Here is a 24,311-nt window from a genome sequence, read left to right as displayed (position 1 = left end):
CTCATGGACCTACCCGCCCATTAACACCACAGCAAATCCCTGCTCGCTGGCCCCATCTGATACTCACTGACCCATTTCTGACCCCAGGCCCCACATGACCCCGTTGCCCCATGTCTGACAGTCATTTTGTCACCTCTACTCCAGTCCCATCCATGATGCCCTCGGCTCCCCTTAGCCACTGTTGCCTAGCTCTCCTCATTACACTGTCTCTGTCCCCATGGCCACATCTCTGTCCCCATGGTTGCATTTCTGTCCCCCACAGCCACACCTCTGTCTCCAGGCTCCACCCGTGCCCCCCACATTCCCATCTCTGAGCTCCGTTGCTTTCTCTCACCCAGGCCCTACTCCTGACCACCGCTGCCTCACCCTGGATGCCCCAGGGTTCCACTCCCACCAGCTCCATGTCCCCTGCTCCAGCGGCCTCCAGGCTGACTCAGGACCACCCATCCCTTGATACCCTGGTGGTGAGGGCTGAGGGCAGAACTGCCTGCTGGCTCAGATGGGAAGAGAAATGGACAGATGGTAAGAGCAAGAGAGACAAGCAGGCAGATAGGGCTGAAAGTCAAGAAACACAGGAGGGACAGGCAGAGGCGGCCATGGCCCCATCCTTCTGTGTCCTCCAGCCCCACCAGAGATTGATCCTCCAGTCCCAGTCCTCTTACCTGACGGTGCCTGAGACACTGGCTCCCCATTGCCCACTTCTCGTCCCCTACTGCCCACTGCACCACTGCTGCTCTGGAGCTCTTCGGCAGGCCACTCCCTCACTCCGTTCTCCAGGGGTGGCTCCTCGGCTCCCTGTCTCCTCCCACTGCCCGCTCAGGCCTTCAGGGGCCGCTCCACCCAGTGCCAGCCTCCAAGGGGTCCGAAGTGGCAGAGACCCACCCCCTTGTCTGTGCTGCCAGCAATGGGTGGGGGCCACTCTGGGTCCCTGCTCCCCTTATGAGAAAGGGGAGGGTCCAGGGGAGTTATTCTGAACCGCCCTTCATGATCTGCTCCCCCTGGCAGTCTCTGGCATCTCACCTGCCTCATTAATAAAGTGGATTAAAAAAAGAAGTCTTGAGTGTTACAGTATTGGCTCTTGGTTCTTGAGTTCTTCAAAGGAAAAATTCAGAGTCAAGAACTCTAGTACAAGAAAGAGGAAGTTTGTTTACCATGCAAAATGAAAGCACACTCAAACACAAGGTTCAAGTGGGCTGCTCAGAGAGCTGCCTTGGCCTTTTAGAAAGAAAGTCATGGAAGCAGAAGAAGTGAACCAGTTGGGCTGCTGGGCTCAGTAGATAAGTTACAGAGGCCAAGGAACAGCCCTTGGAGACAGGTTCATGGCATTAGCCTGGACAAGCTGCTGTTGCCTGCTGCTCCCCTGGTTGCAAGCCCTGTGGGGACATTTAGAGCTTAGGAGAAAGAAAGCAAAGATACATGCCTGAAAAATGAAGGTGTGGGTGTATTCTAGAGAGAGACCATGACTTGGGTCCTTTGTCTTAAAGGTTCTTATCTGTTTTCTAAAGGCAGGAATTTTAGACAACTCACGGAAGGATCCCAATAGAATATTCAGCAGCTTTCTAGGTGTTTCCTTTAATATGCTGGTACATCAAAATGAGCATATAGAGTCAGGAATATGGTCTCCACTGATTGGTCAGTGCTAGGGCAGGGGGTCATTGGGCACTGCATCTGGTTCTGAAGCCCATGGTGTTGCTCCTCTGGTTTTGCTGCTTTTCTGGGCCTGGAGCTGAAACATAACTGAGGCCTAGATGTCATCTTTAGTTTGTCCACAACTCTGTCTCTCTGTCAACAGGCCGAAGGCTTTGTTCCTAAGGTTATTTGATGCTGATCAGAAGCTCATTGTCCTGAAGTCTTAGTGCTTAAGCGGGTGGCTGTGCAACGGAGAAGGAAGCAGGTGAGTCAGGGTGCTGGGCAAGGCCAGTTTGACTCAGATATCCATCTCCATTTCCCTATTCTACTTGCCAGGGAATTATCCAGGCTCCTTACTGTCCTGCCTCATGAGGATGGCAGTGTTACCACAGCTCTGAAGTAACATGGACAAATCTTTTGTTTTTTAGAAAGGGTGCTCTGCAAGCTTGAGCATTAAGTCATCATTAGTTGGCACTCCACCTTTTGCCTAGTTAATGCCTTTGTCACGTACTGCCAGCCCACTGGATACAGCAGACAAAGATCCCCTGAGGTTAGGGTTGGATCCCTCACTGTTTCTAAAACCTCATAAGCTGAGCCGTAAGGGACACTTGCTGAAGTATGCAAGTATGCAAGTTTTGAGAAAGTCTACACTTGTGCATTTTTAACAATACACTGTTTTAAAGTTTATTTTTTAGTGAAGTCTAGTATAAGGTATTTGCTTTATTAAAATTTTTTATTTGTAGATCATAAAACTATTTAAATAATGTTCATTCCATCAGGGACATTTGTTGCAGAATTATAGCTTTTATTAGTTACTAGTTTACACCAGTTTATATTTACTATCAACTTATAACTTCAGAACCGGATTAGAAATAAAAGCATCAGCATTCAATGAATAAGGAATAAGGAAATATCTGCCATTTTTCTTTAATGTGTATGTGTTCAGAATTCTTGTTTTAGAAAAACATAATGTTAAGCATTTTCATAATTGAGAAAAGTCTGGATTGAAACAGCAATAATATAGTACTGTAGAAACTTTTTAAATGTCTATTCTGAAATTAAATGTATTTTAGAACCAAAAAGAAAATTTGATAGCGGCAATCTAAAAAATAATGACCTATAGGTTTAATGTTATCTCTTGCTTTATGTGCAAGTCCAGAAAATAATGAGGAGGAAAACCAGTTTACTAATTGGACAGATTACTGATGCTAACTTGGGTTCATATGAATGATTTGGGTTCATATATGAACAGATTAAAGGATGGCAGAGGCATACATCTTACTGACACAAAAAAACCATTAGGCAGCTTGAGAACTTGGGTAAGAGTGGAGACTCTAGACAGAAACACTGCTGACTACAGGGCTTGTAGGTGCTGCAGGCAGGCATGATGCTTTGAAACGCCTAAATAGCTTCAACATAGTTGGCTGGGAGCATGCCGGTCCTGCCCGTCCTCTGCACAGTGCCGTACATCCAGCCTTCATCAATAGCTTGAACATTTACTATGGCATCTCCATCTTTGAAGGACACCTCATCAGCATCAGCAGCCATATAGTCATACATGGCACGGAAGATTTTCTATTTGTGAAGATGGAAACAAGGGGGAAATATATTAGATTTGCAATAATTAACACAAACACCCAATTTTCAGGACTCTTATGACTTACTCATAAATTAAGTTGCCCCAAAGAGATGTGCAACCACCACCAAGAAAGTAAAAAGACAACTCACAAAATAGAAGAAAATATTTGCAAATCATATATCTGATAAAGGATCACTATCCAGAATATATAAAGAACTCCTATAATTCAATAACAAAAAAAGTGGGGTATCAAAGGATCTGAATTCTCCAAAGAAGAGTATGAAGAGCCAATGAGCCCATGAGAAGATGCACATCACAACTAGTCATCAGGGAGATGCAGGTCACCACCACACTGAAACACCACTTCACACGCAGCAGGACGGTGATAATCAAGAAGATGATAACAGATGTTGGAGAGGATGGGGAGAAATTAGAACCTTTATAAATTGCTGATGGGAATGTAAAATGTGCAGTTTGGAATACAGTTTTAGGAGCTCCTCCCATGTTAAACATAGTGTTCCCATATGACCCAGCAGTTCCACTCCTAGGTCTCTCCCCAAGAGGAATGAAAACACATGCCCCTACAATAACTTGTGCACACATATTTACTCATAGTGGCATCATTCATACGAGCCAAAATTGAAAACAACTGCAATGCCCACCAAGATGAATAAACTTTATAAAAGTGCTGTTTCCACACACTGGAATATTACTTGGTAATAAAAAGTAACGAAGGCCTGATGTATGATACAACGTGGATGAAATTTAAAACATTAAGTAAAAGAAGCCAGTCACAAAAGATCACATATTGTATGATTTCATTTTCATGGAATGGCAGTACCCATATGCAGAGAGTACTTCAGTGGATGCCTACCTAGTGTTGGGTGGAAGGCAGAGGGTGGAGGGAAGGGCTTATGATGGGGAGTGATGCTGACGGACACAAGGTTATTTTTTAGGGTGATAAAAACATTCTAAAATTACAGTATGGTCATGTGGAACAACTGTATAAATGAACAAAAACTCACTGGACTTGTATACTTCAAATGATGAACTTCAAGTATAATAATACTATGGATATGTATGTGTCTGTAAAAAAAGAATGTGCTTATTTTACATGTGGCCATTTATTCCCTTTGGAGGAAGACATTCATGTTTTGGAGAAGAATTTGCAAAACCATAATAACATTGCAGATATATCTCTCATTTTGGAAATTTGGGAGCATACCAGTAGTATGCCGTAGTAGTTTACAATTTGCTTTTTTCCCTGAAGATTTATAATTATTTAAGGCCCATTTTTGGAGTTTATCTTTCTTTATCCCCATGCTAAATCCATATTTAATTATAATAGCTTTATATATATTTTATTCTATCATGGTTAAGTCCTTCATACTGTAATTTTCAATATTTATTTGATTATTCTTACCCTTTACTCTTTCAGATAAATTTTAGGATAAGCACACAAAATTCTAAAAAATGCTATTGGGATTTAGATAGGAATTGCCTTGAATAATTTATTTTAGGAGACATGATAACTTTACAAGATTATCTTCCTGAAATATAATGGCTCTCAATACTTTTAAGAATTTCCATTTACATCCTTTAGTAAAGATAGTTTTCTTTGTACAGATATTTATTTCCTAGAGAATTATGTTTTTATGATACTATGAATGTGATCCGGAGTCTTAAACAGAGTTTTAGGTTAATTTGTTGAACCCTGGCTGGTGTGGCTCAGCAGACTGAGTACAAGCCTGCAAACCAAGGGTTCACTAGTACGATTCCCGGTTGGGGCCCATGCCTGGGGTGCAGACTGGGTCCCCAGTTGGGGGCATATGAGAAGCAACTGATTGATGTTTCTCTAACACAGCAATGTTTCCCTTTCTCTCGTTCTTCCTTTCCCTTCCCCTCTCTCTGAGAAATAAAAAATAAATAATTAAAGTAGCCTGGTGAATTGTGAACATGATTTAACTCTTTAATATATATTAATAGGAGAGGTCTAAGATGTGACATGTTTATATGTGTGACATGTATTATACAAACTGATATATTCTTGAAGTATGATTCCAAGCAGCACATGTTTTAGTTTAGTAGGTGGGACCAAAAAGCCCAAATTTGCATGAAGCTAAATCATTTGCCTTAGTTTTTTTTTTAATCATCGACTTGTGCTTTTTTAAAAAAATAATTTTATCATTTATTTTTTTCGAGACAGGGAAGGGAAGGAGAAAGAGAGGGAGAGAAATATCAATGTGAAAAAGAAACAACGATTTGTTGCCTGCTGTAGGCATCCTCACCGGGACCAAACCTGCAACCCATGCAGGTGCCCTGACCAGGAAAAGAACCTGTGACCTTTCAATTTGTGGAATGACCCCCAGTCAACTGAGTCACACCAGCTGAGCATAAATAGTGTTTATTTTTAACCATAGTTTTGTAACTAAAGTTTTCTGATAGTACTAATTAACCTGAGATGTGTATGGGAAAGAAACATTATATAAAGCAGAACTTTTCATTAAAAAAAAACAGAATACCTATAATTATTTTTGCACATATCAAAGAATAAGAGTGGTTTGAATAAGTTCTTTTTATTACTTACTCCGGCAGTAGATGGGTGAGACGGGATGGAGGACACCGTCGTCTGTTGTGTGGCAACTGAAGACGATCGTTGCTGGGGCAGCTCAGTGGTTTTTGCATGTTTGTAAGCTGAAGGGAAGGAAAAAACAGTTTTTAAGAAGAAACCATAGGCAGACATCTTTAAATCTGTGGTTAGCAGCTCAGCTGTGCTGTCTTTTCCCCCACTTGAAAAAGAATGATTTCTAAGAAAGGAGAAATGAAAAGGAAACATTCAACTCATGTACCTCTCCACAATTTGGGAAGAAAGATTATGCATGTATAATCTTTATAATATACATATTACTCAAAGCATATCCTCTAGTAAGTGCCAGTGCACTGTCTGGTCATGCAGCCACTCAGCGCCATCCGCTCGTACCTGTTGAGGTTGCAGAGAAGAAGATGCCACTGTTGCTGTAGGTGGACAGGTGGTGGTCGGCAGCCTCTGAGTGCTCAGACTTCTCCTCGCCACCACTGATGCTCAACGCGCTGGCTGACCTTGACTGCTCCCGGCTGCGGCGCTGAGCTTGGGCTGGGGGGTAAGATTTTGAGAGGGAGCAGAGATGAAATTTTGATGGCAGTAATCTCTAACAGTAATTGAACCTCCATTGGTTGTTGTTTATTACCAAGCACAGTCTTAAGTAGATTTCCATGGATGAAACCCTCAAAACTCTTATGGCATATGGCATCCTCCTCATTTTCCAGGTCAGAGTTTAAGTAAATTACCAAAGGACAGGTAACAGTTCAGTGGTACAGCCAGGCCACCAAGCCCAGAGTCTGTCCTTGAGATCAGTCCTTCCCACCACCCAATCCACTTTCCTAGCTCGCCCAAATGAACAGACAGTAGTTCACATTCAAACTCCACCTCTGACTTCTTCAGGAATTCCCCCCTAACCTCCAGATCAATTTAGATGCCTTTTCTCTGTGTTCCCACGATCCATGTCCAGACCTTCCAAACTGCACTGTCAGGTGCGATTTGCACCTGACTTACTCGCCCGTCTTCAGCAGTGGACCAGAGTGTGGAGTCTTTGAGGACAGGCACTACATCTTATTTTACTTTGTACCATGAATAGAAGGCACAAAGACATGTGTGTGTTCTCTTTTGTGGAATGACTAATCTTCCTTGACATAAAGGAGTTTCCCGAAAGTTATTAGAAGTTAAATCCATTCTCTCTTCCCTTTGCCTATGCATTTTTTTCATTATTTCTCTAATAGAAAGATCTTATACCCCTTTTTTCTTTGGGCAAAAAATAATACTGGGGCCTGAGGAAGACTTACACTGAAGCAATGAAACTTATCTAGAAAATAAGTTTGGCCCACTAGTAAAGGTGTTTTTATGCCAAAGAGGCAACTCAGGAAACTGAAAACCCTAGAGAAGAGGAACTTTAGAAGGTCATGACACTAGCCCACTAGATGGGGACATATTGTTGTTGTCCTTTCGTGGCATCACATACCATTAATCATGTGTAAGCTTCGGGACTGAATGTTGTCTTCTGCTGGGTCATAGTCAAAAACTGAGCCAGGATTAGTACGCCAGACACGTAAACCTGAAAATGAGATTAAGGATCAGAGCAGGGGCTCTTGGACTCTCTCAATAACCTGGAAAGGAAAGTACAAACTTAATCATAGGAGGACTGAGTAGCACACTAATTGAGCTTAGGTTCTAGTCACGTCTTCTCCTCAGAGGAGATCAAAGGACAAGGTAGAGGAGAGGTCAGGTTTGCAAGCTGTAAACGAATAGAGATTCTCTTTCACACCTAATGAAAGTACAGATTGGGATCTTTATCCTTTCCCTTGATATGGATAATATCACCTCTGTTCTTCTATCCCCTTAACTTAAAGGTAATGTCTCCCCTTAGCGCTCAGTCACCTGTAATAGTTTCCTGATCCTGGTCGTTTCGCTTTTGTTCCATTTCTACCACTTTTCTCTGAATCCCTCGGTAGTTAATGTCACTGAAGTCCTGTGTGTTCTTCTTCACTCGTTCAGTGATGGGGTCTGTCACCACTGGTGTGAAGCAACCCTTGTGCTTCTCAAAGTCTTCATGATATTTCACCTGAAATTTCATGAATTCGCTGTGTGAAAATGGATGGTGTGATCATCTCCTTCCTCCCATGCTCCCACAGGCTGGCCATCCGATCCGAGGGAGTTCCCGACTCACTGTGGAGATGTGGCGCTGGGTCTCCCTCACCCGTCTCATTTCCGGGGTGTCCAGCACATGGGCGGCTCTGCCTTGTATTTGTTTCCGGAAGCTGTCGGAATAAAGAACCTGATGGAAGAGAAACCACGAATAAGTATAGGTCACCATGCCGTCCTCATCCTGAAGCCTCAAAAAGCCTTTCGGACACATGGAGATGGAAGGAGCTGGGGCGGGAAGCTGAGTCAACTGCAAGGACCCAGCAAGATCCGTGACTAACGGTGGCACAGGTTACCATGAGGACGGTGAGCAGGGCTCGAGTCCAGGGAGAAAGGATCTGCTTTGCCTTTGAAAATGGCACATTTGTTTTCAAAGGAGAAGAGGCACAGTGTGATTTTGAAAGGAAAAGGGAGAAACTGGTCTCTTGAATTTGCTGGGAACTATAGCACTAGCATGAGCAGGTCGGATGGTACTTGGTGCTAAATGTGATACTGACACTTGAAAGAACTATCCTTTCAGACAAGTGATCATTTTTTTTAGGTTTATGTCCTGATTTTATAAACCAATATGCAAATGCAGAAATACCTATGATCTCACCTGTAAGTAGAACCTAATCAACAAGACAAACGAGTGAGCACAATAGAACCAGAGACACGAAATAAAGAACAAACTGACAGTGACCAGAGCAGAGAGGGGAGGGGAGTAACGGGTAAAGATGGGGAAGGGGCAAATCAAGGAACAAGTATAAAGGACCCATGGACAAAGGCAATGGAGGCAGGGAGGACTGAATGTGGGAGACGAGGGTGGTTAGGGCAGGGGACAGTAATGGGGGGGAAATGGGACAGCTGTAATTGAACAACAATTAAAAAAAAGAAATCTAAGTCCCCCAGACACGAAAAACCCAAAACATGAAAACCAGGGAAGGCATCCATTATAGAGTAGAGTATTACCTGTTTCATAATGTACCATAAAAATAAAGGAATGCTAAAGGCTAAAGGATGTTAGGAAGTCAATTTGTTACAGTTGGTTACATAAAACTACCTCAAAGTAAAGTAAGGTGAAAAAAACATTGGGAATTAACTTGTTATGTCTTAGTATGATCATTTGGAATTTAAAAACAGTTGTGTTAATTTTTTTGTAAATTTTCATTGGAATAAAGAAGTGTACATTTTTACGGTGTTAAAATGTTATTTTCCAAGATACTGCATTTCTTTTTTTCATTTTAGTGTGTTTTTCAGTTGAATGAGAAAAGCACATTTTTATGATGTTAAAGTGTTATTGTCCAAGTTGCCTTGCATTCCATTTTGTTTTTGTTTTTTTTTGTTTGTTTGTTTTTTTGTAATCCTAGAAAATACCGAGCTAATGTTTTCTTGGTTGCGCTTAGCTCTCTCCATCTCTGGAGTAACAGGTGTCGGAGTTGCTTTTCTCATATTTTCTTTGTACAAAACCTAGAGGAGCCAAGAGAGCATCCAGACATCAGAGAGCAGAAAACCGTTTCTGAAAACCGTCATCTAGCTGGTGTTATGGCTCAATTATATCACACTGTATAAGAAACACCTCAGGAAGATGAAGCCATTAAAATGTTATTTTATAAAGCGAAAGGTGAAGTTGGGCTGGAGGGGTTGGTTGGTGGTTTTCAGTGGGTAAAGAAGAATTTTAATAGATAAAACTGCTGGGGAACACTGTGAGATGTATTAGTAGTATAACCATGTTTGCCAGGCTTGTTAAAAGTATAACAATTTCTTTTCTTTTCTGAAATACCGAGCTAAAGTTTTCTTGATTGCGTTTGACTCTTTCCATCTCAGGAGTAATGGGTGTGGGGGTCGGTTTCCCCAGGTTCTCTTTGTATGACACCTGTGAGATACAAAGTTGGAGCCAAAAGTCACTAGGAGGCAATTTTCAGGCTGTTAAATATAATGCAATTTGGGGAAGAAAATTCCATGTTTAATCTATTATTATTAGTGAGAATAGCTCTCAAGAAGAAAGCTTAAAAATGGTTAATGGCAACGCTAGGTGTAGTATGTCATTTAGAGGAGTTTCTAAAAAACTGGCATTTTGCTTATGTTCAACCTGGGATGGAGTTAGGAGCAGGCCAAACTGCAGGGGTTACTTTGCAAAATTAAAAGCACTTCCGTTTCTTAAGACAATACCGAGCTAATGTTCTCTTGATTGCGTTTGACTCTTTGCATCTCTGGAGTGACAGGGGTTGGGGTGGCTTTCCCCATATTTTCTTTGTACAAAACCTACATGAGTCCAATGGATCCAAAAAGCCAAAAAGAAAAAAAAAGAAGAATTATAGTCACCAAAAGATTAAACATAACAGATAACTTGTTAGGAGGCACAGGGTGCCAAAACATTTGGGCAGTGAGGTTAGACAGAAAGAAATAAGCTTCCAAAGGAAGTTGATGTGGTAGTTTCAGCAAGACACACATTCCCAGGGTGGGACCCTGCACTGACACCCTTGCAGCCTGCAAGACAGAACCTCAGCGTGCCCTGGGGGATGAGGGGCCTCCTTCACTCCACCTTCGCCTATGAATCTCAAGCCCTTGACAAATCATCTGAACAGGACTTAGGGGCCTGGTCTCGAACACCGCTGAGACGGTTGAGGCTGCTCCCGATTTCACAGTGGGAAACTCGACCTTGTTGCAGCACTTAAACTCATACAGATACCTCAGTAAAACCGTGGGCCCTCAAACAAGCAAAGGATTTCTCCTCTCTTTTTTCCTTGCTATCATCTGTGTTGTGCCTCTTGCTTTAGTTTACTGCAACATCAAACTTGTCAGTAAGGGAAAATGTTTTCAGCAATTATATCACTATCATGGTAAATCAATAAAAAATCATTAACACGTCATGACAAGCCCTCAACTTCCATGTCTTCCCGCAGTATCATTCTTGGGGACAGAGAAGCTTTGGGAAATGCCACCATAAAAGAAGTAGTGGTTCTCAAAGGGGGTCCCTGGGCAGTAAGGTCAGCATCAACTGAGAACTTGCTAGAAATGCACATTTCCTGGCCCACACCAGACTTACAGAATGAGAAACTGTGGGGGCAGGACCCAGCAATCTGGTTTCACAAACCCCGGGTGATTTGGGTGCATGCTCAGGTTTTCGAAGCACTGTGACCAGCCATAGACAGTGCTGATGTGGGGACCACGAGGTTCTTCACTGCTAAGCTGAAGTCACCCCAACACAAACCCCAACCCCCACCCCGGTAATTTGTCCACATACATAAAGTCACAGAGCACAGGCTTACAGAAAATGGTTTACAAAGTTAGCAGTTAAAAACCATGAAAAAGAAAAGAACAAAAATTGGTAAAACAATTCAAGTGACACTTTTAAGTTAATTGATAACCATTTGCCAAAACCATTACTGAATCTTAATTTATGTCATTTCTGAAGGACAGAATTGGAATTATTTTTCCCAAGGTCTCTTTGTCCAAATTTGACAGGGTAGATTAGAACCTAAAGTCATAGGCACAAAAAAACACAGCTCTAATGTACTGGAAAGAGCCCCTTTCACACCTACCATGCCACCTCCCAAATTTCACAAGTACGGAAAACAAAGAGACCTTGGGGGTAGTGACTAGAGAGTAAGTTTGGGGACAGATGAGCAAAACAGTACTTTACTGGAAAATCTGTTACTTCCTGATATTAGAATTTTAAATTATGGATTAAGGCAATCTTGTTATTATGAGGTTAAGGATAAGAGTAAAACCCTGTAGGAAAAAAGGATAAATGTAATAAAGAAATTCACAAAATTTAAGTTGTTTTTAAAAGGTAGGATTAATATGTATTATTTTAAATCATTAAAGAGTAGTCTTTTTTTCTTTTCTTGCCAAAGTACCGTGCTAATATTTTCTTGATTGTGTTTGACTCTCTCCATCTCTGGAGTGACAGCTAAAGGGGTTCCCTTGCCCATGTTTTCTTTGTATAACACCTGTGTGATGAGAAAGCATCCAGAAAACAACCATAAATACCATTTTATTTGTTGTGAGATTTTTAAGGGTGAGTTCAACTTCTTTGTTACCAAATTATACAGTAGTCTAAGAAGCTAGGAGTCATATACCACAAACTACTTTAACGGAAGTCATTCCTGCAACAGGGAAACACCCTATGGGGTGCGAAGACCTCAGCTGCAGTGGGAAGGGGGGTGGGTAAAGCTATCGGAGTTATCCATGTTATTTTTTCATCTCTAAGAGCACGGTACCTAATAAACAATTAGGTAGGGATTTAAAATGGTTAGAACTCAGTTTTATTGTTATCCAAGCAAATTAAAACATAAGGTCATTTAAAAAATTATTTAAAAATACCAGATGGAATAGAAATCAGAATTAACTGAAATTTTTAAAAATAGAATCAATGGTAGTATCATAGAAATGCAAAAGTCCATCTGTCCTTTTACTAAGTGAGGTATATTAGAAGCAAAGGGAGGGAAGTGGGTTTTAAAAAAAAAAGAATACACGTTTAGTATTGATTTAATTATGAAGTTAAATGGCATCTCTTTTCCCTTTCTTTCCAAAATACCGAGCTAAGGTTTTCTTGATTGTGTTTGACTCTCTGCATCTCAGGAGTGATGGAGACTGGAATTCCTGTCCCCACGTTTTCTTTGTATAGCACCTGTGAGGTAAGAAAGCATCCAGAACAGAGACAGCAGTGAGCCCCTTTCCCCGCTGTGGGCAGGGGAAGCAGAGGAGCAAAGAGGAAGAGGGTGAGTTGAAGGAAGGGAAGTTCCACAAGCTTCTAGATCCAACTTCGATGAGCCTAGAGACATCCTTAAAAGCAAGGGCATGCAGGAAACAGCAGTGAAAACTAAGAGATAAGAAAGTTTTATAATCAGTGGTGGTTGAACTAATCTCTGCAGCGCTGAGCAATGGACAGCACCACAAAAGGGAACAAGTAGCCTTTCTCAGCTTGTTAAGAGGAGGGGAAGAAATTAAGAGGGCAAGAGAGAAAAAGAAAACCAAGAAAGTTATTTTTGGTTTGGAAATGTTATTAATAAACCACATAAAGATATTTGGGTTTTATAAACATTGCATATATGAAGATATATACACACACATCTTCTTTTGTTGACTTCCAAAAGAAGTTCAAGTATTTAATTTTTAGTTTGGGTGAACATGTTGGGAAGAATTAATCATTTTTAAGGCAAAAGAGAGTAATGACAAGATGCAAAAAAATATTAATAATAAAGAAAAGAAAAAATAAACTTGAAAATATTTGTACAAGTACCAATACGGACAAGAAGGTTAGAATAGGAAATGAGGCCAGCAGTCTGATTGTCACAGAATACATTTTTGTAAGATTACATTCAGATCAAATTTGCCAAAGCAGGATAAATGTGGGTGCTTAGACATTGGGAATGTTATGCTTTGAAAGCCTGGACTATAATATTCAACACATTTTTTAAGTCAAGTGATCATATTAATGTTTAAACAAAATGGGGAATCTAATTCATAGGAAATGGTAATATTAAGTTGCAAACAAGGCGTGTCAAAATTTTTATTGGGATAAGTTAATTAGATTTTAAAACATTTTAAAAATAGTTAAGGGATTTTTTTTTTAAATACCGAACTAAAGTTTTCTTGATTGTGTTTGACTCTCTCCATCTCTGGAGTGATGGGAATCGGAATCCCCTTCCCGAGGTTGTCTTTATATAACACCTGTACGACACAAGAAAGCATCCGGGAAAAACAAGAGCAGTCAACACAGCCCTTTCCTCTCTGTCTTGTAGGGAACCTAGTATGCGACTACGACATCAACCAGGAAAGACAACTCCACCAAGTCAACTTGTCTCTTCAAGCACAGATTGGATCAGAACATGCGCCACAAATCCTCAGCTAAAGTGCCAGGGTATCTGACTTGCGACTTCTAGTCTAACTCATATATTAAGTGCTTGTTTCCTGTATCAGGAAATTAAAAAATACAAATGCTAATTTCATAAGAGCACTAAAATGCTTAATTTTAACAATAGAAAGATTTTTTAAGAAAGATTATTTTAAAATTAGATTGGCACATATTTATTTTCCCTACATAGAACATCTGTTTTACATAATAACAGATATTTAAAACCCCAGGCCAAAACTATGCAATGTGGCAAAATTGGTCTTTGCTGAGTGAATTCAAATCATGGAGGTGGCCAAGTCCGCAAGCCATGGTGTGAACACACAGCATTGTTTCTTTCTCACAGTACCATAAAGGCTTCACACACCACCGGACAATTTACCTAAATGCAACTTGTCTAAAAATTAACATAGAATCTTACTTTAAAAAACAAATTCTCCAGGATCATCAGGGTAATCAAGATCTTAAATAGTTATAAATAATAATATACTTACTCTAATGTAGAAAAAGAAAATTATGAAAATAATTTTGAAAAACTAATGCAAACTTTTGCAAAGAAAAGAATAATAACAAGAAACTCACAAGGAAAACAGTGACTATAAAATTCCAATAGTAATATTAATTGACATTGAAAATTTAAACAAAATTGAAAGATTGTTAGTAAATAGTAATTAAAAACAAAGGAAAACAAAATTTAAATACAGTGGGACTTACTGGGGTGATCACTTTATAAGCTATATACATGTCTAATCACTATGCTGTACACCTGAAACATGTAATATGATATGTCAACTGTCGCTGAAAAATAAAAAAATGTATTTAAAAAAGACGGTTGTACCTTAGAAAGTTATTAATCTAGTTATGTGAAAGAATCAAGCTTTAAGAAAATATTTAAACTGACAAGTAAAAAATGTTTTGGATCAAACTTCTTCCTATCCACCTTAAAAAAAAATCCAGCTAAGGCCCTGGCTGGTGTAGCTCAGTGGATTGAGTGTGGGCTGCAAACCGAAGGGTTGCTGGTTCAGTTCCCTGTCAGGTCACATGCCTGGGTTGCTGGGCAGGTCCCCAGTGAAGGTCATGTGAGAGGCAACCACCTTTGATGTTCTTCTCCCTCTCTTTCTCCCTCCCTTCCCCTCTCTCTAAAAATAAATACAATCTTTAAAAAAACACATACACATTAAAAATCCAGCTGTTTTCCTAATTACATTTGATTAGGTTTGATTCAGATTTTTATATCTGAATCTAAAATCCTTCTGTAGATGTTGCACATACTCTTTGAGGATTATAGAGGTTTTCAGCAATAATAATACAAGAGAAAAATAACATTAAATATAAGCTTATGATCTGATTTGTATGCTAAAAACAAATCAGAAGGTTTGAATTTATAATTCATGGAATGGCTTGTTTAGGACAAGTATCAAGATAAGATTTCTTTGGGTCCCGATACCAATCCATTTTCTTTCTCCATACTGCTGTTTATCCAGACACGATTTGTGTTAAGGTAATTTCTGTTCCCAAACAAGAGCCACTATTTTTACATGGCGCCTCAATTCTGTGTCTTTTTTTGCAATGCTAACCCAGAAACATTGAATAAAAAGAGCTCCAAATAAATAAGAGCTATAGTGTTTGGGGTTGTTCTGGACATTAGTTAACCTCAAAAGTCCCAGCAGTAACATAAAAGGTGAAAAGAGAAGGGAAGGAACCAATTAAAAGTTTTAAGGGACCATTATAGAAAGTATAAAATGTTAGAATCAAATAGGGGTTAAAGATCCAGAAAACAGAAGGATTCAGTTGATGAGATTAAAATAGAATTTGTTAAATTAATATTTTTAAAGGGACTCATAAGTTTGGATTTATAGAAAGTTATTATTTTTTTAATAGGAAGTTAAAGGAGCTTTCTGCCAAATACCGAGCTAAAGTTTTCTTGATTGCGTTTGACTCTCTCCATCTCAGGAGTGACAGGTATGGGGGTCCCCTTGCTCAAATTCTCTTTGTACAATATCTGTGTACACAAAACCAATAATCAAATCAGTCTGGGCCCATTTTTCAGGTAGACATCGTAATCTTTAAAATAGTCTCTAAAAGTATTTTTATTTGTTTTCATAATTATGTAAAAAGGCCTAAGTAACTTGAAGAAACAGAACAACTATAGGCCACCTTTGGACATTTAGTCACACACAGTAGGATGAATGTCTCTCAGTAGCACTAATGCAGACATAGGTGCCTGGATGCAGGCCGAAGTCATCTACTTACATGGGCCCTCTCTCAGTCACAGAGGGATCAGGCCTTGTCAAATAGCATTCAAGTTCATTTAAACTAATATCCATAATGAGTTGTTGGTAACTTTAATTTAGAAAGAGACAGAGGTTTGGGGGAATAACATAAATATTAACAAATATTAGAAGCTAAATAAATAGTAGTTTTCAATGATCCTGAAACTATTCCAAAGGAAAGCTCAGTTATATCTCACGTGGTATACAAAAATAGTTAATTCAAGGAAATTTGTGTTTCTGAGTTACTAAAAATTGCTATGTTGTCTTTTGAACAAGAATGTTTAAGAATCACATTCTTTTAAGAAAATCTGCAAACACACACACACAAAAATCAGAGTCAGAATAAATACCACTGAAATTCTACTTAACATTGACCTTTTAAAGGCATGTTAGATTTTACTTTTGACATTTACCCCACCAGTTAGGAACACCTATTGTTATTCAAGGGTGATGTGAGGAAAGAAACACGGAGTATTACAGGCATTTAAAGAAACTGATCAATACTATGTTTTAGGGAAAGCAGTTAAAATTTCACACCAGAACTAAAGTAAATACAAAATTAGACTTAGATTGAAACTGAGATAATATTTGGTATCATTATTTGAATATGAATTTAGTAATTTTATAGGAAGAAAAAGCAGATGTTTATAATGTGTTAAAATATTATTTTAAATAAGAATTAAGGGATTTTATTTCTGTCCCCTAAGAAATACCGAGCTAAAGTTCTCTTGATTGCGTCTGACTCTCTCCATCTCTGGAGTGATAGCTGTTGGGGTTCCTGTCCCCAAGTTTTCTTTGTACAAAACCTGTGAGATACAAGAAAGCACCCAGAAGACATTCAAAATGAGCACAATGATTAAGGAAGGGAGAAATTTTAAGATGGGGTGTGTGAGGGAGGAGTTCTTTAGTGAATAATATTTAGTAAGAATAGTGCTTTTACTTCCAACTTTAATAAACTCTACAATGCTAATTCTGAGAATAAAAAAGTACGATGAAAAGCACTGGGTTACAGGATATGAGTATAGTGATAAGGAATCTGGTGTTAATGTTACTTATGGTATTTCACATCTAAGTGCTCACACTTGTCAGTTACTGGAAGTGTTAAAGTACCATCAGGAAAGTGAGTCACTTTGTGTAAGTCCAGAGGGTTTTAGGTCAGGTAATAATACACATACACGCACAGATACACACAGACACAGACACAAATACACACAGAATTGTTGTTAAGATGTTACTTTTCAAAAAAGGATGATGGGTTACTCTGGTAATTTTTTAATGGGAAATGGAGTTTCTTATTTGATATATTTATAAATACCGAGCTAAAGTTCTCTTGATTGCGTTTGACTCTCTCAATCTCGGGAGTGACAGTGGTTGGAATGCCTGTTCCCAGGTTTTCTTTGTACATAACCTGTAGGAGATAATTAGAACACTCAAGAAGGTAAAATGACTGAGAATCCTGTGTATTATAGTCTCATGTCCGCTATTTGGTGGAAACTCATAAAAATAATCTCACTTTCAAATATGACACTCGAGGAATAAGGAAAAGGAATTCCACAAATATTTACATTCTGTCCTCAAAAGTAGTAATTTTACTACCTTGAAAACTGTCCACTAAATTGTATATTTTCTATAGTTAGCACTTAGTGAGTTCCTGAAATGTACTAAATAGTAATAAATTCAACAATGAAAAAAATCCATTCTGTAATATTTTGTCTTAGTGCCTTTAATATTTCTAATAAATAGAAATCTATTTAACTTAATATATAGGTTTCTTGGTTTAAAATTTTCTAATTACATGATACTCTATTCCTTGAAGGTTATTGAGAATTTTCTGTTTGCTTTGTATTTTCTACTGAAAATTCCTAAGTGGCCACTAGTCTGTAGGTGTACCCTCAATGTGAGGAGGCTTACGTGGTTTACTTCTTCAGGAGGAGCATCTTTCCCTGAAATTTTTACTGGTGATTGCTGGATCATGTAAACTGGTATTTTGCTAATGGGGGGTAAGTCCCTATTTGTTAGGGGTAGTATCAGAGGACTGTACATTTTCGTGAAGAGTGAGAAACTTCTTGAACCTCTAGCCTCCTTCCTCTTAACACTGAATGCTAAGAATTTTTAGCCCAAAGGAATGAATGAACTCTTTTAAAATGGATGGATTCTATAGTGTACTCGCACCTGAGGTGGGAGCTATATGACAATTTAGGGGTTTTGGTCACAGATGATGTCCTAAAAATCACCGATCAACTAGTGTTGATATTACAAGGAAACTCTTAGGGATTAAAAGTGGACTGTTTTGTACAACGTTACGTTTCTTTACCCAGCAAGGCAGCAAAACTGACTGAGGACAGAAGAACAAAAGAAAGTCAGAAAGAGAGGCGTGCGCAGTGAAAAGTGACAAAGAGGCTATGGGCTAGTTTTCTTGGATTAGTGGGACGCAGAACTCTAAGGGAAGTTTCAGGCACCAGGAACCAGAGTGGAAGCAGGAAGTGAGAGGGAATGAGGCCTAAATAATAATAAGATTGACATGCAAAAGAAGTATCGAGTGTTTTCTAATGGAAATTAAATGAGAATTCAGTCCTCCAGGGACTAGAAGGATCTCTAAGTATAAGGTCTTCACCTTTTATTTGCCATAAACTATTACTCAAACTTCACAGTCTCTTGCTAGTAGCCAGCAGTTGCTTAGAATCTGCTTTTGGATAAGAATGTGTGTGTGCGTACACCTGAAATTCCTGTTAGAGAACAGTCCTAACATGCAATTTAGTCTTGTAGGTAGATGATAGGCTAGCGCCTTATACACACGCTGCATTTACAAGGAGAGAGCAGAGGACACAGGACAAGGAATCTTGAAAGGGAGGGGAGAAGGCTGCAGAGACTTCACAAGACTACCTAGGGTCTTCTGGACGACAGAGAATGTCCTGAGATGTATATACATGCACATACACACACACATGAGTATGTAAACATTATTTCATATTACTTTCATGTTTATATATACATCTTTTGGCTAACGAACTTGAGATCATCCCAATAACTTTATGACTACTGTTGGCACATTTCAAAATTGCAGGTGTGATGATTAATCAAGAAGCCAAGCTCCTTTGGCTCCTTGATCAGGTGAAGACAGAGGTGTCTTATGTACTTTTGCAAATTGCTATACTCCTCTCAGGCCACACCATCCCCAAGGCACGGGAAGCCCTTGGTGGAAGGACGAAGGGACGAGGTGGAGCTAGGTAGCGAATGGGACAGGCTGGTTGCGCACACGTATGTGGGGCAAGCATGTGGGCCATTACCGAGCTAATGTGCTTCTGCGTCTCCTTGACACGTTTTACTTCTGGCAGGTCAGGGATTGGGGTTCCTTGTCCAATTGCTTCCTTATACTTCACCTGCAGATATAAAAGGGGGAACATGTGTGGTGTGTTTGATTAGTAGTCCCATGTTTTTAAAATCACTATTAGATAGCACCACCTCTCCACTTAATTTGAATGGGGCCACATTCTGATATTGGGCAGAGGAGAACAATGCCTAGGACAAGACTCATGGTTGCTCTCTTGTCTCTTTGGAGGCGCAGTAAGGGTGGGGCTCCACACTTCAACTGTAGCCCCTTCTCTTTTCTGTATACTTCAGTGTTTTTATACCCAACAGTTCGTTTGATGAGTACAGATACATTCACATACATACAAGGTCTGTCAGGAAAAAGTCCAGCCATTGTTAATATAATGAGAATGGTTTGCATGACATTGATGTAACCTGGCAGCCAAGGAGAGTGGACTGGAATATGCTTGTGTGAACAATGATGACTTCACTGTACTAGTCAGTGGGGGTGGTAGACGTCACTGAGTAAGCACATGTATTGTGTGGTCATCACATTCAAAATGACTGAGTAGAGCAATGAATCTGCATCACATTTTGTGTCAAGCTTGAACATGCCTCCACGGAAACTATTCAGATGTTTCAGAAGGCCACAGTTATGGGCAACTGGTGATTGGCAGCTTCATCAGGGCAATGCACCCACTCATGCATCACATCTCATGTACAACTTTTTTGCAAAACATCAAATCATCCAGGTGACTTAGCCCTGATACAGCCCAAATTTGGCATCCTGTGACTTTTGGCTTTTTCCCAAACTAAAATCACTTTTGAAAGGGAAGAGATTTCAGACCATTGATGAGATTCAGGAAAATATGATGGGGCAGCTGATGGTGATTGGGAGAACTGTGTGAGGTCCCAAGGTGCCTACTTTAAAGGGTATTGAGGCATCACTGTCCCATGTACAATGTTTCTTGTATCTTGTATCTTCTTCAATAAAGGTCTCTATTTTTCACATTAAATGGCTGGATACCTTCTGGACAGACCTTGTATATCCAGGAAGTTTAATTCTGTGACTCAAACAAATTCTATTTCCTTAGGAGTGACAAAGGTTCTCTACTTAAACAAACTTTAGTCAGGTTCCTCTGAATTCTCAACTTTTGGACTTCAGCATCCATCTTTGCATTGCTCAATTTTAGCAAAAATCTTGATAAGTCAGTTTAGCCAGAATCTCCCTCCCTTGATATCTGATCACCCTCCATATCTAAGCAAATTCCTGACCCCTCACCAACCCCAAGGCGAGGTCTGATCAGCTGGCCTGCCTCCAGCAAGAATCTTGTTAGGTGGGTTTAGCCACAAGCCTTTCTGGTTGAGATGTTTTCTCTGAGTAATTTTCCACCCACTGCTCCTCTCCCCACCCACCCCAACCCCCCACCTATAAATTCCCACTTTTCCTTGTTGTATTTGAAATGGAGTCCAGTTCTGAATAAATACGGGTTTTTACACTTCACCATCTGTTTGCTGCGACACAGGCCTCTCCCTGTTCCTTGTCGAACCTCCTTCAGGATGACGGCCCAGCCCCACACTGACTGTGAGATAACCCGACCACAGGCCCCAATTTTAGCACCTTAGCTGCTTCTGGTGACAAAGATTTGAGTGCAGCTCAGACATCAGTGTCAATTATCAAAGAGTGGGAGCAGAAAATTTCAGAAGTGAGTCCACAGTGGGCATCATTACCGCGCTAATGTGGTCCTGTGTTTGCTTTACTCTCATCATCTCAGGTGTCTTTCCAATTGCGGTTCCTGGCGAGAGGTCCTCTTTATATAAGACCTGGACATTCAGAATCAAGGCAGTGTTACACAGAAGGAAGGAAACACCAGCAATTCCTGGAGAAAGTCTAGGACACATGGCTTCTGTGAAGGACACTAGAGACTGTCCTCAGGCAAGTGCCAGGGGGTCTGAGGTCCCCACAGCAGCATAAGGGACTCCAACACACACCATGGGCCACTTTCCAGATGCTGAGGGTTCTTTTAAGATTATTATACCGTGTTAATACAGGATGAGAAAAACCAGAAAAGGCTGATTTTGAAAAAAACACTCACTTATATGAAATACAACATCCATTAAAGAAATATGAAGTTGGTCAGTTATTTCTGGGGTGGTGGGGAGATCACAAAATAAATCACAAGGTCTAAAAGAAACCCACCTTTCTGGAGCAAGACAACACATGTTACTCGTGTGTTACTCATGGGATAAAAAAAATTTAGAGAAAGAAGTTATTTTGTTAGCAGATTTAAGTTGTTATTGAAGTGGTCTCTAGAAAGATGATTTTAGAGCAGAGTATATGGAATTTTAACAAATAACCACAAGCATTAACTGGGGAGGTTAGGTGTTGCCTGCATAAACATGAGGCTAGCACGTTTTTAAAGCAGAGAGTGGAATTATTAGGTTAGCATCAAGTGGGATATAAACAGTAAATACCGAGCTGAAATTCTTTTGATTTTCTTTAACACGCAGTATTTCTGGTGTGTCCTGAACAACTGTTATTTTTCCTTTACTGTTTTTAAGGTCACCCTGGTATTGCAGCTATGAAGAAAGAGTAAATATCTTGTTAAGATTTCAACATTGTTTTATATATTTTAATTGTCCCCTATTGTGTAAAGGAAGTTAAAATCCTGTATTTAAAAATATGTCTATACCACAATAGTTGCGATCTGATAGCCAAAGGGAAATTCTTTAATAAGAATTTTGAAGAAAGACTAATTTTTAAAAACCTTAAAACTAAGCTTTTAGGTCTTTTAAACCTACGCCAAATTAGTTTTTTTTAAAAACATGTATACCTTACCTAGAATTAACTTTGAAAAGGACAGATGCTGCCACTACAGAAAAATGGTGATAGTTCACATTCAGTGCCAGGAAGTCACCAACAAAGTGACAGGTGGGGCTTTTGTGCTTTGGTTAGGGACTGAAATGTGAGGGGAGCCTGGAGAAGAATGGCACACTCATTTCTCTGGCGTAGGGTGGGGGTGTGGGGCTGCCCTAGGGCCCCACTGCAGGCGGGATGCCCAAGTGAGTGTGCCCAGAGGAGGCCTCCTTGCTCTGTTTCATCTCAGGTACCAGGGGGCTGTGTTGTAGATTCAACAAAAACTTACAATGCTGAAGTTCTTTTGGTTCTCTCGAACTCTCTGCATCTCCGGGGTGTCCAAAACCGTTTCATAATATGACATGCCCTTCTCTGCATCTTCCTTGTACTTTTTCTGGAAATAGATTCCAAAATCAGGATGGTAAACGCCAGAGGTATATGAACCAGTGAGACCTAAAATAGCCCTTTCTGCTCAGCAGAGGGAGGTCTTTTCTATTTTCTTGACTGTGCAAGGATGCTAGGGAGTTGTAAAGCAGAGCTCTGTCAGTGAGTAAGCACCACACCTTTTCTTTCCTGGAGAAGTGAGCCCAGGTATTTAATAGGACCCACTCTCACGGCAAAGCTGGCAGAGGAAGGTGCTGTTGGCTGGTCCACATGAGGAAGGTGACAGCCAGCAAAGTTCCTGGTAGGGAGACGGAGATGCCTACAATGAACTGGATGGACCCAGACTATGCAAAAGGCAGGTGGAGAAAAGCAAGAGCGTTAAGGGCCATCAACAAGGCCTCTTGAGAGCCAGACTTAGATGGTGACAAGGACATTTTTGCTGAGCCATGGGCAGGTGATCAGGGCTGCTGGCTACAGGACTGAGCAGGCAGGCGGGACCAGCAGGCGCCTCCAGAACACCCCTCTGACATTGCAGAAACTGGCCTGGTCAGACTGGTGGCTCCACTAACCTGCCCTGGGGCCACCACCACGACCAGCTGACCAACCAACTGGCCAAAGACTGCTCTGAGCCAGCCACCGCTTTTCTTGGGCTTTCCCGCCCAGCCCTCAGGGGCTGGTCTCCTCCCAGACACCTACGCAGCCCGTCCCCGGGGAACAAACTAATGATCCTCAGTTTTTAAAAAGTGGGACACTTACTCTGCCTCAGAGTCTGGTTTTTCTTTTATCGCTTGTCACTAAGTCCTTCCACCTTTCTCTTTTAGCTCTACTTCTGCCACTTTTCAGGGAAGTATGGGTGTGTAGGGCTGAGAGTTGAGGAAAGAGACTAGCTACTTTTATAATGGGGATAAACCCATTTTTTCTATTTATCTTTCTCTGTCTAAATTGTATTATACAGGATGGGGGAAAAGTAGGTAAACAGTTGTTAGTATACAAAACACAGTTTATGCCTGTGTTCTTACTTATTAATTATTGAATTATTTTCCATACAAACAACTGTAAACTTACTTTTGCTCCACCCTGTAAACAAATTACATTTATAAGTGTTAAAAAATTTAATTTCCTCAAGAACAACAAATAAGATGCAGTTTGAACCAGTCAGAAATTTGGCTTGAATGTTGTTCATCTCGCAGGAAGCCAGTAAAAGCAGATTTCTGGAAGTAAAAGGCAGTTCACTGGAAACAGATGTTTTCCTTCAGGGAAAAGTCACTTGAATGATTCTTCTTAGTTATGCAAATGTAAGGCAAAGCGTTCTCCTGGTCCCAGGAACAGGACAGAAACCGGACCTTTTCTCTGGCAAAAGCTGTTTTAACTGGTTTGCAGAGTTAGTGCTTGTTAGTCCCTAAGAGGGGTGATCAGTTTGCACAGGGAGTTTAGGGGTATTCTGAGAGCAGGGAGTCCCGGGCCTCCTGGCATGAAGGAGTATTCCGAATATTATTCTGAATTTGTGGGTCAGCTCACACTGCTTCCTTGAACCCCTCAGTGTGAGTTTATAAGTTATAAAATATACACTCCCCAGTGGGACCCGGACACAGCTTTGTGTACAACTCAGCCCCAGCGATGCTCCATCATCACCCAGAGAAAGATTCTGACCTGAACTGGCCACACTTAATATTTTGGGGAACTAGCCCAGGAAAGGCCTAGGAAAG

The 24,311-nt window shown here is 40.4% G+C and overlaps 1 protein-coding gene across 21 annotated transcripts in view; it reads right to left on the bottom strand.

Moving 5' to 3' along the window:
* Positions 1–2,417: 2,417 nt before the first annotated feature.
* Positions 2,418–24,311, bottom strand: part of NEB (nebulin) — a 199,106-nt gene continuing 177,212 nt past the window's right edge. For 5 of the 21 annotated variants that reach the window (XM_045855577.1, XM_045854126.1, XM_045854028.1 and 2 more), the window contains 19 exons: positions 22,511–22,615; positions 21,840–21,944; positions 21,096–21,188; positions 19,343–19,435; positions 17,371–17,463; positions 16,769–16,861; positions 15,692–15,784; positions 13,509–13,601; positions 12,466–12,558; positions 11,786–11,878; positions 10,095–10,187; positions 9,706–9,798; positions 9,300–9,392; positions 7,969–8,076; positions 7,680–7,863; positions 7,264–7,356; positions 6,189–6,341; positions 5,796–5,902; positions 2,418–3,204 (listed from right to left, as the gene is read on the bottom strand). In XM_045855577.1, the coding sequence (XP_045711533.1) occupies positions 3,031–3,204; positions 5,796–5,902; positions 6,189–6,341; positions 7,264–7,356; positions 7,680–7,863; positions 7,969–8,076; positions 9,300–9,392; positions 9,706–9,798; positions 10,095–10,187; positions 11,786–11,878; positions 12,466–12,558; positions 13,509–13,601; positions 15,692–15,784; positions 16,769–16,861; positions 17,371–17,463; positions 19,343–19,435; positions 21,096–21,188; positions 21,840–21,944; positions 22,511–22,615 (2,052 nt within the window). In that variant the 3' untranslated portion in view covers positions 2,418–3,030. The remainder of the gene's footprint in view (positions 3,205–5,795; positions 5,903–6,188; positions 6,342–7,263; positions 7,357–7,679; positions 7,864–7,968; positions 8,077–9,299; positions 9,393–9,705; positions 9,799–10,094; positions 10,188–11,785; positions 11,879–12,465; positions 12,559–13,508; positions 13,602–15,691; positions 15,785–16,768; positions 16,862–17,370; positions 17,464–19,342; positions 19,436–21,095; positions 21,189–21,839; positions 21,945–22,510; positions 22,616–24,311) is intronic. The other 16 variants (XM_045854306.1, XM_045854386.1, XM_045854461.1 and 13 more) reach the window with 16 other exon arrangements.

The sequence above is a fragment of the Phyllostomus hastatus genome, unplaced genomic scaffold (assembly GCF_019186645.2).
Source record: "Phyllostomus hastatus isolate PE091 unplaced genomic scaffold, TTU_PhHast_1.1 phas_contig_1, whole genome shotgun sequence".
Classification (NCBI taxonomy): Eukaryota; Metazoa; Chordata; class Mammalia; order Chiroptera; family Phyllostomidae; genus Phyllostomus; species Phyllostomus hastatus.
Note: the sequence above shows the minus strand (reverse complement) of the source record. Positions and strands in the feature narration are given on the sequence as shown.